The sequence below is a fragment of the Danio rerio genome, chromosome 11, assembly GCF_052040795.2.
Source record: "Danio rerio strain M-AB ecotype USA chromosome 11, GRCz13ab, whole genome shotgun sequence".
NCBI classification, from domain to species: domain Eukaryota; kingdom Metazoa; phylum Chordata; class Actinopteri; order Cypriniformes; family Danionidae; genus Danio; species Danio rerio.
In genome coordinates, this window is record NC_141031.1 from 27,902,581 (window position 1) to 27,916,964 (window position 14,384).

The 14,384-nt window shown below is 33.8% G+C and overlaps 2 protein-coding genes across 14 annotated transcripts in view; one reads left to right on the forward strand and one right to left on the reverse strand.

Moving 5' to 3' along the window:
• si:dkey-13a21.4 overlaps positions 1–11,525 on the forward strand; it is a 26,212-nt gene extending 14,687 nt beyond the window's left edge. Inside the window, exons 1-5 of one of the 7 annotated variants that reach the window (XR_015501920.1) lie at positions 6,434–6,567; positions 7,482–7,608; positions 8,156–8,374; positions 8,839–9,156; positions 10,485–11,525. Coding sequence is in view for 6 of the 7 variants with exons in the window: in XM_087272328.1 (XP_087128454.1) it covers positions 6,515–6,567; positions 7,482–7,608; positions 8,153–8,374; positions 8,839–8,960; positions 10,999–11,164 (690 nt within the window). In the remaining variant the exon portion in view is untranslated. 7 annotated transcript variants of the gene reach the window in all.
• The window catches only part of hcfc1a (host cell factor C1a), a 27,209-nt gene continuing 22,995 nt past the window's right edge, over positions 10,171–14,384 (reverse strand). For 4 of the 7 annotated variants that reach the window (NM_001045064.2, NM_001442188.1, NM_001442189.1 and 1 more), the window contains 1 exon segment: positions 10,171–13,534. In NM_001045064.2, coding sequence (NP_001038529.2) covers positions 13,495–13,534 — 40 coding nt within the window. In that variant the 3' untranslated portion in view covers positions 10,171–13,494. 7 annotated transcript variants of the gene reach the window in all.

Here is a 14,384-nt window from a genome sequence, read left to right on the forward strand (position 1 = left end):
CTTTTTTTAACGGTTTAAAGTAGGGCTGCACAATATTGGAACATTTTGACATTGTGATATTTTTGTCTCTTCAATATTTAAAATATAATATATAGAGATATAATTTGAACAGATGGTTTTTTGCAAAGACTTTAGATTGTAGGGAATGATTTTATATGGGAGTGATATATAAATGTATTTTATGTCATTTATTATATACATATAATGAACTAAATACAGTCATAAACAAACACAAAGGAGCAAATATTCAAGTGAAATTAACAGAAGTGATTTATTGTTTTCTGGCTGGAGTCTAACAGTATTCAGTTACAGAAATTGAACAATTAAATGTAGATTACCAATGCAGTCTTCATTATCTAAATTGTTCAATGAAGTGAACCTTTATTAAACTCCTTTATACTTAATTAAAATACTTTGGACCCTCTTACATCGTGCTTACATAGTCACAGGCCTTAACACATACATATAATTAACTTTCACTTTATTGTGCTTAAATTCTGCAGTCTTCATAAATCTCATGTGTTATGACCTGTGCTTCCTGGTCACTTAATATTCCCACTCAACAATGCTTATCTTGTGATGGGACTATTGCGGACACACATTGCGATATCGATGCTCGAAATTGTAGTAGCCTCAGCCTATATAAATGCACAGTCATCTGAATTACATACACTGTATGTTATAAAATGATCAAAATAATCAGAATAAAATTTTTTGTATATATAGCATTATTACAAATGATCCTCTTAGCATAGCTGTACATTATTCATGATTAATTAATTCCTCATACTTCAGTTTTCCTCTTAAATTACCTTTACATTTTTACTATGTGTAATTTGTGTTATGAATATTCACATACTTAAAATAATGTATTCGTTTTAACATTACATTTGTATTGAATAATTAAATATTTGATGTTGATTACCTCGTAAACACCCTCCTGTTCATAAAAAATTAACTAAATATGTTTTTATTTCATAATAATCCCATTCAAATCTGTTGCAGAAACAAATCGGATCACAAATAAAAAAAAATTCAAATCTCAAAACAGCCAGAAAACTGTTTTTAATTCATGTAATGACTACAATTCTCATAATATATTTCTTTTTAGTAACAATTACAGTTTGTAATGCACTAATATAAAGGTAAAAGCAGAAAAGGGGGTTTCAGGCAACAAAGCGCACACACTTAATACACCTTTACTTTATTTCAATTTAATTCCTTCATCTAGCATATAAAATGCTTTCAATGCATATAAAATAACTTTAGTAAAGTTATAAATTTACTTTGGTAAATTCAATTAGACCTAATTAGATTAGATTGATGTGCTTTGTTCTCCTCATACAATTAATTTGAAATTAACATTCAAAAATATGAGCATATATATGCATGCAACACATTCATTATTCAGTTTATTTGCAATTCAGAGATTATTTCAAGTGGGTGTCAATAATGACAGTACACTTCTCTTATATAATAACATCCAAGTATAATAACATCCAAACCAGGAACTGACAAATATGTAATGCCTGAGTGGATCCTTAAAGTTTCACAAGAGCGCTTTTAGGGCCAGTTACTGGTCAGGGTGGCAAAAAGGCTTTAAATTGGGGCAGTTGTGGGTTTTTTGGGGCAGTGCTCCAATTCCAGAGAAAGACACTTCCATGAATGCAGGCTCTTATCTTTGCCTCGCACAGCTGAGCACATGGTGTCATGAGCGAACAGCTCAAAGAACCGCCTTTCTGTCCGCCTTGATGGATTATTCAGTTTTATTTTCCAAGGTGCGATGAATTTGATTCAGGTAGTCCACGTAACAGTGTGATAGCTAACAATTAGCTTAGCTTCATTCCCAGATAATTGCGCATCTCATCCTCAAGCCTGTAAAATCATTTCCAGTCAAAAGTCTTATCCCGAAGATAAGTGTGAGTGAGGGAACACTGAATGCTTCTTGTCTATGGGTTGCAGACTGTAAGATGCCTTATGTATATCGGGCTGAAATAATTGTCAGACTGTTTTTCCTTCCACTACCAGTATATTTAGCAAATACATCTCAGCAAGCATTTTTTGTTTTTAAAAGATGTCTAATAGATGTCTTAGCATAGTCGTCTTAGCTAAAACAAGGCTGAATTAGGGCTGTCAGTAAAAATCAAATTAACAGAAATAAATGACTACACACATAAACTCTGTCTAATCTGTCTATTTGATGACTAGTCTAGTTTTGGGCTATTCTTAGATGTCTTAAATTTTCACTGACAGCCCAAGCTGTCTAATAGACATATGCAACAAAAAATTGTTTGCTGGGATGTTGATTAAAACTCATATGGCAATATACATTTTTCTGGTTGCAATAATTTTTGAAGCTTTTGTGTTATCGCGCTATTGGCATGAGATTAAAAAAACTACTTTAACAGGTTATAATAACAAATAGAACCACATTTTTACATATAAAAAAAAACAAATAAAAAAAACTTTAAAATAAGTAAACAAATATTTCAAAGTAATTTATTTGCAAAATTAGCATAAAGTTGAATACTTTACAGTATTGTTTCGATTGAAACTTAATTAATCCATTACCTAACATTAATAGTAAAAAATATCATTTTTTTTCAGTTATTTACTCCATTAAGTAAATCATTTGTGCTTTTTGATTTTAAATGTGTTTTAAAATTGTTCTCTGATATCTACATGGTAATTTTGTAACTTAGGTTCATTCAAAAATTCTCTAGAAATGGTTTTATAAGCTCATTTATAACCACAAGATTTACTCAGAAAAGCTCGGTTTTGACCATATTTGGAAGGGTCATGAATATTAAGGATCTTGGTTTTGATGCTGTCACACAAGCATACACACACCATGATCTATTGTACACTGTAATACACACATGCTAAATAATCATACGTCAGTTATTAAAAAATATTGTAACAAATCGAGTAGGTTGGTTGAAAAATGACAATATTTTCAATTGAAGTGGTAGAGAGGTTTATTTTAGCTAGAAGGAGTGAGTTAGAAGGCGTCACAGTGGCACAGTGGATAGCACAGTGGATGAATTTCCAAGTGATGGGTTATAGCTGGAAGGGCATCTGTTGTGTAAAACATGTGCTGGATAAGTTGGTTGTTCATTCCACTGTGGTGACCCCTGATTAACAAAGAGACTAAGCCAAAAAGTAACGAATGAATGAATGAGTGAAATGTGAAATGAAAATAAATAAAATGAAATCATGGATGTTGTGGTTCCTGTATTAATATTTAAAAAACATTACAAAACAAAACAGCATTATTTTACCCAAATTACTTTACTTGCACTCAATAGCCTTTCTATGTATTTAAAAACCACTTAAATTATGCCTAAAGGGGCAGTTTGCCCCAAAATTTTAATTTACTCACCATTTAATCACACTCAAGTTGAACACAAAACATTCTAAAAGATGTAAACAAGCAGCCATTGACATCCATAGCAGGACTAAAAATACTACGGAAATCAATGGCAACATTCTTCAGAGTATCTTAGAAAGACATTCAAACAGCTTTTGAACAAGTGGAGTGAGTAAATGATGACAGAATTGTTGAGCAAACTATCTGTTTAACTTAATGACTGAAGCAAATTTAACCCAAACATTGGTTGAATTCACAGACAGTCGCTTGAAATGAAAGTTTGCACAGAGGTGAAATTGAAGACTTGAAGAGGATGTGTACCTGACCTCAAAGCCACAGCTCCCATAAGTAATACAGTGTGACTCAAAGGTACTGTCTAAGTTTGTCTGTGTTTTTGCGAGGTGAGTTTGTCAAAACCACGCTTCAGTTGAAAAGAACTGCTCTAAATGTTCACTGTTACAACTTACAGTTTTGGCCTCCACACCCTTAACTGACACACAACAAGACACCTCCCATGTGAGGACCTTTTTTCCCATTGCTTTGCCTTCATATTTTGTTTTTCATTGTATATTCTGAAAATTAAAGTAATCATCAAAAGCTGCTCTGACAAAACAGTACTGTAAATTGTTTCCAATGACATATGGGTACATGTAACATAGGCATGTTTATAGTACTGAATTATTGTCAAATGTATGAAACTATATTATTTACATACATATTTAAAAGAATTTGAAGGAGATTATTGTGATTAAAAATCAGTCAAACTGACTAAACCTAGACATGTTCTTAATTGTCAGTTTGAAAATTAAACTGATATAAAATCTGTGAGAGGGTTTTTGTTTGTTGTACCTGAACATGGCAAGCGGTTTACTTATTTAGCTACTAGTAGGTTTTTCGTTAATTAGTAGTACTTATTCCTTAGCTACAATATCTTATTCTTGAGGCTGCATTTACACTATGTGTTTCCATTTTAAAAGTGGTGTATTAAAGGTCGCGTGAAAGTAAAATATTATTAATAGATGTTAGTATCAGTACATTAATATATATTACATTTATAATATATAAGATTATGATATATAAGATTATTTTTCACATAAACTTGAGTTTCTCATCAAATCTTGACCAATCAAATGCTAGTATCTGACATGCCCCACCCCTTTCAAGACACTTCTCATTTGCTTTTTATATGATGCATTTGAGCTCAACCTCTTTTACTGGCAGGGCTGCGATAAAACAAATCACTGTGGGTTGCTTTTCAAAAAGGGGAGGAACTACTTTATATCCCACCCTCTTTATGTGTTTCATTTGAGTTTATTTCAAACATCAAATAAAAAAAAAATCACATTTCAAAGCAATTCTCGAGACAGGTCCTTTAAATTTGGCTGTTTATGAGAATGTGAAATGTCCAGCTCTCTGGACATGCACACATTTTGCAAGCATTTGTTCTTGCTTTATACCAGTTGCATAAGGGTCATATGTGAGGGCTTTGACTAATCAGGAAACAATATGAACAATGCAAACCATTCAGTAGAGCAGTTTTTAGACAGCCGTGCCTCAGTTTTTAAAAGTCTGCACTGTTTTCAAAATGCTCCATTATCGTTAATCGATGTCTGGTCGCCAGACATAATCATAATAAAACTTGTACTGCATTTGAATTTAAATACTCGGCCATTAGAAAAGTATGTTTTATACAGTATGACTGTGGGCATTATGAATTGAACTCGGACATACTACGTCTGCCATTTTGTCATGATCACATAAACTACCCGCTTGAGTGGCGTCGCTTCACCCCTATTCTCTCACAGGGCATCATTGGTTAGTGTAGCATGCATCGGATGCACACTTCAGAATCTCACCGGAAGTAGTAGGTCATCTGGGTACTTCTCGCATCCTGTTTTTTGAATTCTATGGATTCAGACATACTACTGGGCTCGCATACTGTTTATAGCGAACTACAATGGAAGTATGTGATTTTCGACCAGCTGTTGTTTTAAAATGAAAGCACACTAGTGTAAATGGCAGCTACATGCGTTTATGCTTTTTGATACATTTTTGCACATGAAGTCTACGATAAAAGCACCACCCAGTGGTCAACAGCTGCAGGCACACTTTGCAGATGCTACTGACGAAGGAACATCTGTACTTGTACCCTTTCAAAAATACACTATTACCAAAATGTTAAGAAATTGTGGCTGTGATTTACTAAAGAAATTCTTAATTTGCTAATCTCCACTTATAAGAATCACTAATCTTGATTGTTAATTTCTTCATGTTCTAAATTAGGCATGAAATTAAAATGTACTCTTCTTAATTTTGTGTATAGTTCTTGTTATAAACAATGTATGTATAAAAAATCACAGAGAAAATTGATTTAAATACATTGTCGACAATTTCTGTGGAATCTACAGTAACTTTCTGGCAGCAGTTTGCCAGTAACTATCTGTAAATCAATTATAGCAAAAACACAGCATTTACTTTTACAGCACCATTTATCTTGCTGTATTTACAGAATTGTATGTATATTTATACTGTAAAATACACAGTAATTTTCACAATGCAACTTTAAAATACGGTAACATACTGCAAAACTACTGCATCAGTTACCAAAGAATGAAATCATGCTCTACCCTACTTATTTCAGGACTGTTTTAAGTGAATGTACAAATAAATAGCAGAAAAAAGGATGATCTTAACCTCTATTTCATGTCAACTTTATTGCATTTCTACATTGAATCCTATATTTGTACATTGAATATATAAACATTAAATATATAGTCTTATGAACCAGGATAAGAAGTTCATGGTTGATACTAATGCATTAGATAATGCTGAATTAATATTTCAAAACTTGTCACTTTTGGCCTATTGTAAGAGAATGAAGTGCAATGCTATTATGTTGACCTTAAGTTCTTAAATACCAGATCATGGCATTTAAAACTCATCACACATTTTTTTAGCCTTCGCCGCCTGTTTAGCAAGGCGTTTATTTACCTTACACTGCAAGATGGTTAACCATTAGCTATTTAGTTGTGTTTTCCTATAGTTGAGTGATACGAACAGGACATTGGAGGCTGAAATGAAGCAAAGAGAAGTGTTGACTGCGATGAGCTCCTTTTTCTGAAGACAGCTTTGGTTATTTTTATCATGACTGAGTGGAACACACCACACTTGAAACTGATTCTTATCGGAAACTCTGGGTGAGTTTTTGCCTTAAACTTTTTTAGTAAAGCACGTACATGTGGACCTGCATGCATTTTACATAAATGCATCTGCTTTTCCTCTTTATTTATTACAGCAGCCACACATGCATACGTTTTTGTACATTACATATGCAATACATTGATGACACCACAACGTTTTGATGTTTCAGAAAATATGTGATACTTTTATTCACTAATTTAAAAATACTGTTAAAACCGGACACAAGTCTTGTCTATCCAAGTTTTAGGAACAACAAATAACAACTTGACTTCTAGTTGATCATTTGGTATCAGAAGTGGCTTTTATGAAAGGCAAAGGCCTCTAGATCACACTTATTTTGCCAAAATAAAATATGATCATGTCTTAATTTTAATGATTTCATTAGGACAGTAAGGTCTGACTTTGCTTAGACTAGATGCAAAGCAGTTATTTCAAACCATAGCATTGTTACTGGTGACAGGGTATACAATTTAATTTCGTTCTCATTCTTTTATTGGAAGTAAAAAGTTGTAAATACAAAAGTAAGCATCTGGTTGTATTATGCATATGTTTGCAAAAGCTTAGAGACTATAAAATCCAGCTCTGTAATATTAGTTTGAAATAGTCCATTTCTCTTAATAACACATTACATTACATATTGCTTCAGTGTTTGTTTTCAGTTTACAAACAACCTAGTCAGTTTCACCCTACTGTAGGAAGTGTAATTACAAACAAATAAAACAAATAGATCAGTAATCACTTGAAAATTCTCAAAATCATCTTAGAGCTTATCAAACCTCAACAGCTCTTTGTGTTTCTAAACGTTTGAGTGCATTCATTATTACTGCTTTCTCAATATTATTGCTAACAGCATATTTTTCAAGGTAATTCTTGTGTAATTTGTTGTTTCTGTTTCTTTTTATCCGAACAGAGTGGGAAAATCTTCATTTATGACCCGATTTGTTGACCATCGATTTACTAATTTGTATCGTGCCACAATTGGGGTAGATTTCCTAACTAAAGAAATCACTGTTGATAGAAGACCAGTGATTCTTCAGGTGAGAAACATTTATTTTAATGAACAGCTCATCTAACAAATAGAAACTTTCTCACATTTATATAACCCTCAAGCTGGTTCCAAACTTTAATGAATTTCTGTTTTTCGGTTGAACACAGAGTAAGTTAGCCTAATGTTTTGAAGAATGCTAGTTTATGTGTTTACCATCATATACAACACTAGTACAGCATTTCTTAATCAAAATTAACTTATTAACATCAGTTAATCCACCGTGAGCTAACATAAACTAACACTGAACAACTATATTTTTATTAAGGCTGACAAATATGAATACATACCATAATAAATATTGTTTGATGCTTATGTTAGCAAACATTTCGCTAATACAGCCTTAATGTAAAGTTAACCAAAATACCCACTTTTGTGTTCAGCAGAAAAAAAGAAAATCAAACTAATTTGTAAATATGCATAGTGAATCAATGAAACATTTGAATTTTGAGGTGAACTACCCCTTTAAGTCCTTCATCTGAACTTACTGAAGCGTCAGAAACAACAAACTCATGCAACGCCCGGCTGTTTTGCAGCAGATCTGGGACACTGCAGGCACAGAGAGGTTTCATTCCCTGGGTAGTTCATTATATCGTGGAGCTCACTGCTGCCTCCTAGTGTTTGATGTGACCTCGTCTGTCTCCTTTGAAGCGCTGGACGTCTGGAAGAAAGAGTTCCTGGTGCAGGCCTGTCCTTCAGACCCAGCTGCGTTCCCTTTTATTGTGCTCGGCAATAAAATCGACCTGGATCATCGTCAGGTTAGAGCTATAAGATATTGTAAGCTGTAGGATATTATTTGTGATCCAGGAACACTAAACAAATGTCAATTCTTTTTAAATAAGGATTTTTAGATTATATGAAAGCAGAATAAATAAGCATTGATTTATGGTTTGTTAGACAATATTTGGCTGAGAAATGAAAATCTAGATTTTTAGGGTTAAAGAAAATCAAAATATTGAAGAATTTGCTTTCTTAGCCAAGCACATTACTAAAGAAAATATATTTTTTAACTTTTACAAAAGGAGATTTATACCTATATTCATAGAACATGCTTTTCACTTAAAATTCTAATGATTTTTGCCAAAAAAAAAAGCTAAACAAAATTTTTTTTTGATGCATAAAATGTTTTTTGGTTACTGACAAAATTATAGTTACAATGCAACACAAAACTGGCTTTGTCATCCTCATATGTCACTTTGTTCATGGCTGAATTGATTGACAGGTGTCAACATCCAAAGCTCAGAAGTGGTGTGTTGATATCGGAGCTGAATATTTTGAAAGTAGCGCTAAGGAAGACATTGGTGTGGATAAAACCTTCCACAGCGCAGCCCGAGCAGCCCTGCAGTATGTGAGTTCAATTTAAGTTGTACAGCGAAAGGTCTGTTTACAAATGAGACCTATACTGTAAAATATCCTGGCTGCCTTTTAGCTGAATCAAATTACCTTATGAGTTTATTCATTCATTCATTTTCTTGTCGGCTTAGTCCCTTTATTAATCCGGGGTCGCCACAGCGGAATGAACTGCCAACTTGTCCAGCAAGTTTTTACGCAGCGGATGCCCTTCCAGCCGCAACCCATCTCTGGGAAACATCCACACACACATTCACACATACTCATACACTACAGACAATTTAGCCTACCCAATTCACCTGTACTGCATGTCATTGGACTGTGGGGAAACCGGAGCACCCGGAAGGGGAAGGCAGGGAGAACATGCAAACTCCACACAGAAATGTCAACTGAGCCGAGATTCGAACCAGCGACCTTCTTGCTGTGAGGCGACAGCACTACCTACTTTGCCTCGCCCTTATGAGTTAATTGAACTTATATTATGTTAACCTGACTTCAAACTGCATTCATAACGTATTAAGTTGGAACATGAATAACTTAGTTTATTAAGTTACAATAAAGTAAAACATATGCTGTTATGATTAAGTGATTATATAATAATTGATTAATATATTGTTCTGTTGTTCAGACACAATTGCCACTTTACTTTTAAAATGAGCATTTTTCTCCAATGTGTAGGTTCTGTAATTTCTCTTTGATGGTGATGAATAGGTTATTTTCATTGCCTTTAAAGTGAAATAACTGCACATAAACAGGTGGTTGAGAAAAATGCTTATTTTAGAAAAAAAGGTTTGGCATCTAAACTCTTTAGCTGTCTCATCAAAGCCAAGTAAACTGTCTTTTTATCTGTTTAACTGTTTGTGTAGTTCCAATTTTTTTGTATTTCGCAAATCTAAGTTTTAACATTGTTTTCACAACCCGTATGAAAGGAATACTATAGTAACTTAATACTACAATGTTTTTAAACTGTAGTACATGGTAAAAAAAAAATTGATTCAACAAAAAACTTCAGGACATTTTTGAGTTGACTTAACTTTCAACCTAATTACTGCACTTTACTCGATTTACGTCAACTCAAAAATGTCCTGAAGTTTGTTGCCTTAAAAATGTATTATTTTTTTTTTTACAGTGTAGAGCAAAGAACTTGAATACATCTGTTGTGGTAAATCTGGAGTCCTGTAAATCACTTTTTTCAGTTTTCTGCTTTTGAGAACTGCAGGCCAATTAAGCTAAATAATTGTATTTTTTTATAATACTTATAATTTGCTTTGTGAAGCTTCTTTATAAACTAGATTCGAGGGGCGACGCGGTGGCACATCGGGTAGCATGTTCGCCTCACAGCAAGAAGGTCGCTGGTTCGAGCCTCGGCTGAGTCAGTTAACGTTTCTGTGTGGAATTTGCATGTTCTCCTTGTGTTTGCATGGGTTTCCCCCACAAGTCCAAAGACATGCGCTATAGGTGAATTGGGTGAGCTAAAATTGACCATAGTGTATTTGTGTGTGTGCGCATGTTTCCCAGAGATGGGTTTGCTTCTGGAAAGGCATCCACTACGTAAAACATATGCTGGATAAGTTGGTGGTTCATTCTGCTGTGGAAACCCCAGATTACAGGAACAAAGCCGAAAAGAAAATAAATGAATGAATGAATATTGTGCTTATGATCGCGTGCTTATGATTGACCACAGCTGGTCCCACATTAGCTGTCACATAATATACTAATCGGAAGAATTCACACGCACATAAATAGCCGGATTTCTTTACCTTAGTCATCTTCATCTTGAAGAATAATAGTGCATCAAATTTAAGGTTGTTATGTTGACTTGTAATAAAAAAATAAATAAATGGGAAGAAAACAAAGAAGGAAAAATGATGTGGCACTAATGAACCCCATAGTTACATTTAAAGTTCTCTCTCTTAATAAGAACAGGCCCTAATTTATCATAACTTTAACAAATATTTAATTAAGTTTTGGATTTGAGACTGAACATGAGCAATAAGCAGAATCATTTAGCTTTTTGTCTCTCTCATTACAGCTTAAAAGTCACCATGTGGAGAATGGAGGAGACGTCCAGATTACAAACACACAACAGGACAAGAAGCAAAGAACTAAAAAATGCTATTGTTGAAGCAACAACTCCTGCACAACTGTTCTCTATTACCAGTATTACAACAAGTGAAGAGAATAATCAAAGACATTAAAATCAAATAAACCGACAGCATATCTAAAGCACTGGAGTTTATCCCAGCTGAAAAGTACCAAACATACAAACAGCCAATCAGAATGCACCAAGCTTGAGCATTTAAAGCAACAGAACTGTATTGTGATATTATAATATGCACAACAGTATTGTTTGTTGATGGTGTAATGTAGTTTATAGCTGACGATTATAGCGATAATTTTGTGAACAAAATATGTGCAAGCAAAGTTTTATTGCATTAGCGATAATGAAAATGAGAGGAACGTTTGCATAATGGAGACAGTAAAATTAGTCACTAACTATAAAGTACACTACAGGAGAAAACATTTAAATAAAATGATGCAATTTTTGAGAACTCTTAATGGCGTGACTTTTTACAATACAGGTTTTTTCAAAAGACTTAATATTATTTATATTGTAACAATTTATTGATTTTTAACTATTACGTAAAATGTTAACACAATATCATAGACTAAAATGCAATTAAAACAAGAGCTAGCCAAACTGTTTTTTGTAAAAAAAAAAAAAAAAAAAAGAAAGAAAGTGATAGGAAAAATAAGATATGATTTGTGATAAGATTAAGTATTAAAAGCAAAAAAAAAATAAAAATCACCTAAATATGTTGATTTAGCTTCATGAACATGTAAAAAAAACAAGCTACTTTATTAAATACTACACTGGTTTACCATCCTTTTTTCACTTCAGCAGAAACATCTACATGGTAAATACAAACAAGTTAGCCCTCTTAAATCCATTCAGCGTTCTAAAAAACATTTAATCAAACTAAGCTCTTCAAATTCACAATGTGTGGGGAAATGCGCTCTCAGACTGTGAGAAAAAATAAATCAATTAATGAAGGAGCCGACAGAGATATTTCTGTTTCTTTTATAAGTCAAGACAAAAAAGGCAATCAGGAGATGACCAACATGTAAAAACGTTGTACAGGTAAATATATAAAAGGCCAGGTTATCATCTTCAATTCCTGCAGTATGAATGAACTATATTACAACCCAATCCGAACTTGGCTCTTATCATCAAAAATGACAAGCCATTCTCGCCACATGGAGACACACAGGTATACACTGAACATTTACTCTGCATACCTTTCAGATACTCAAAAAAAAAAAGGGGAAGAAATTCATCTTCACGTGGACAACTTCCTTCACAAACTAGAGCAGAGAAAATTTCTACAAAGTTATCTTGTGAAAAAGTTTAGAGGACGAGGCAGAGGAAGGGGAAAGTGTTTACTAATAATAAGTGACGAATTTGTAAAGTGAAGAATCAAGAACAAAAATAAAATAAAATTACGATTTTTACATCTCGAGGTTTGGCATACACAAACACGGAGTGGACACACGCCGTAAACAAAGTAAAAGCCCTTCAGATGTTTATACTTGTTTACATCTTTTTCACATCAACACTCGGCTTGAGCACAAACACAATGCATTTCCTCGTCTTCAAAAGCCCTTCTTGCCACAAATCCTTAAACCAATGGGAATGGCCAAGAATTATTAAAACAAAAAAATAAAATAAAAGTAGTGAGTTAAAAAAAGCACACGGACATACACATACACACAGGAGAAAAGCTTTAAAATACAAAAATAAACTACACAAGTTCTCCATCGTCGCTCGCTAATTTTTTGGGAAGTTTTTCTTTTTTTTCTCTTTTTTTGTTTTGTTTACTTTTTTGTTTGTTTGTATGGCAAACAGTTCTAGCAAAGTCTCTGCTGGTAATGTTCTTTCTTCCATGGCCGTTTCTTTATCCGCAGTTCAGCTTTTGTTTCTGCTCAATGCCAAAGTGCACAGAATCCAGAACCAATCCTCACGCACATCTGAAAAATATCCCCTCTTGTCTGAGGACAAGTGCTTGCTTTGTTTTCCCCATTTCTGCATGTTTGTTTGTTTTCTGTCTCCCATTATCACTCATCTCACATATTAAACATGAACTCAAACTTCACTCAGAAGTCCATTGCAAAAAAAAAAAAAAACTTCATAGAAACCAGCTGACAGAAAAAAACGTTACAAATATCTTAAAACTGCTTTTGAATTACTGAGGCAAAAATACATGAAAGAAATGTGGGGAGAGCAGAAAGGAAGACACTACAATGGAAAAAGCTTGTTTTTGTTTTCCTCTCCCGCTCCAAGTATGTTGAAAAATACTCGCAGTGTGCTTTTCTCCATTCATACTATTAATAAAAAGCTAGAAACTGGATTTCCTCTTTTTTGTGCTGTTTTGATGAAGGGTTACAGTCAGAGATGGGTTAAATCCGGATGGAGCAGTGGGAGTAGTTAAAGTCTGTATAGTTTTGGAGGCTAAATGCAGAGGACAGGTTACTGGTCCATTCTTGCTTTCTTCTGACCAATCCCTTTCCTGTAACAAAAGAAAAGTGCTTTAATGGGCAAGCTTTAGATTCATTGCCATATCAGCAAGTCATGGCTATTTCATGGCAAAATCAATATACTTAACGTTCATGACAAGAACAGCTTCATATTTCAATAAGAGATGGTACATATACAAATATAAAAAATAAGAAAAAGTAAATCACAAAAACTGTATATCAGGTCTTAAACTCAATTCCTGGAGGGCCGCAGCTTTGCACAAACCCTGATCAAACACTGCTGATCTAAATAATGAAGGTGTTCATGACTCTTGAACACTTCGATTAGTTGGATCTGCTGTGTTTGATCAGGGTTGGAGCAAAACTGTGCAGAGCTGCGACCTATGCTGTATATTAAAATGAAATATGATCATTTCAATTCAATATTTAATAAATAACTCAAAACTCTTCCGAGTAAAAGCTTTAGATTAGAGAAGCACAACATAAACATCAGCTGATATGTCGTGCAGATAAAGATGATGGTTTGATCGTGTACCTCCAGAAGGAGTGTTACGTTTAGTCTGTATGAAGTTTTAGATTCACTGTTTTGAATTGGCACCTTAAAACCGACACCATGTCCAATCAACAAGCAGCAGGAGAAGATTCCAGACACAATTTGTCTGTACGCACGAGACGCTACATGAGAGAAACATTTAAATATCTGAGCCAATCAGAAGAGCAGAATAAACCCACTGCACTCCCAATTAATATGGACAGATTTACTACACAATTAATAAGTATTAAACCTCATTACCATATTTAAAAGTGCAAGCTGTGTACGTGATAATCGGTTGCAGTTATAACCTTCATATTTAAACTATATGTATGCTAATTGTTTTATTT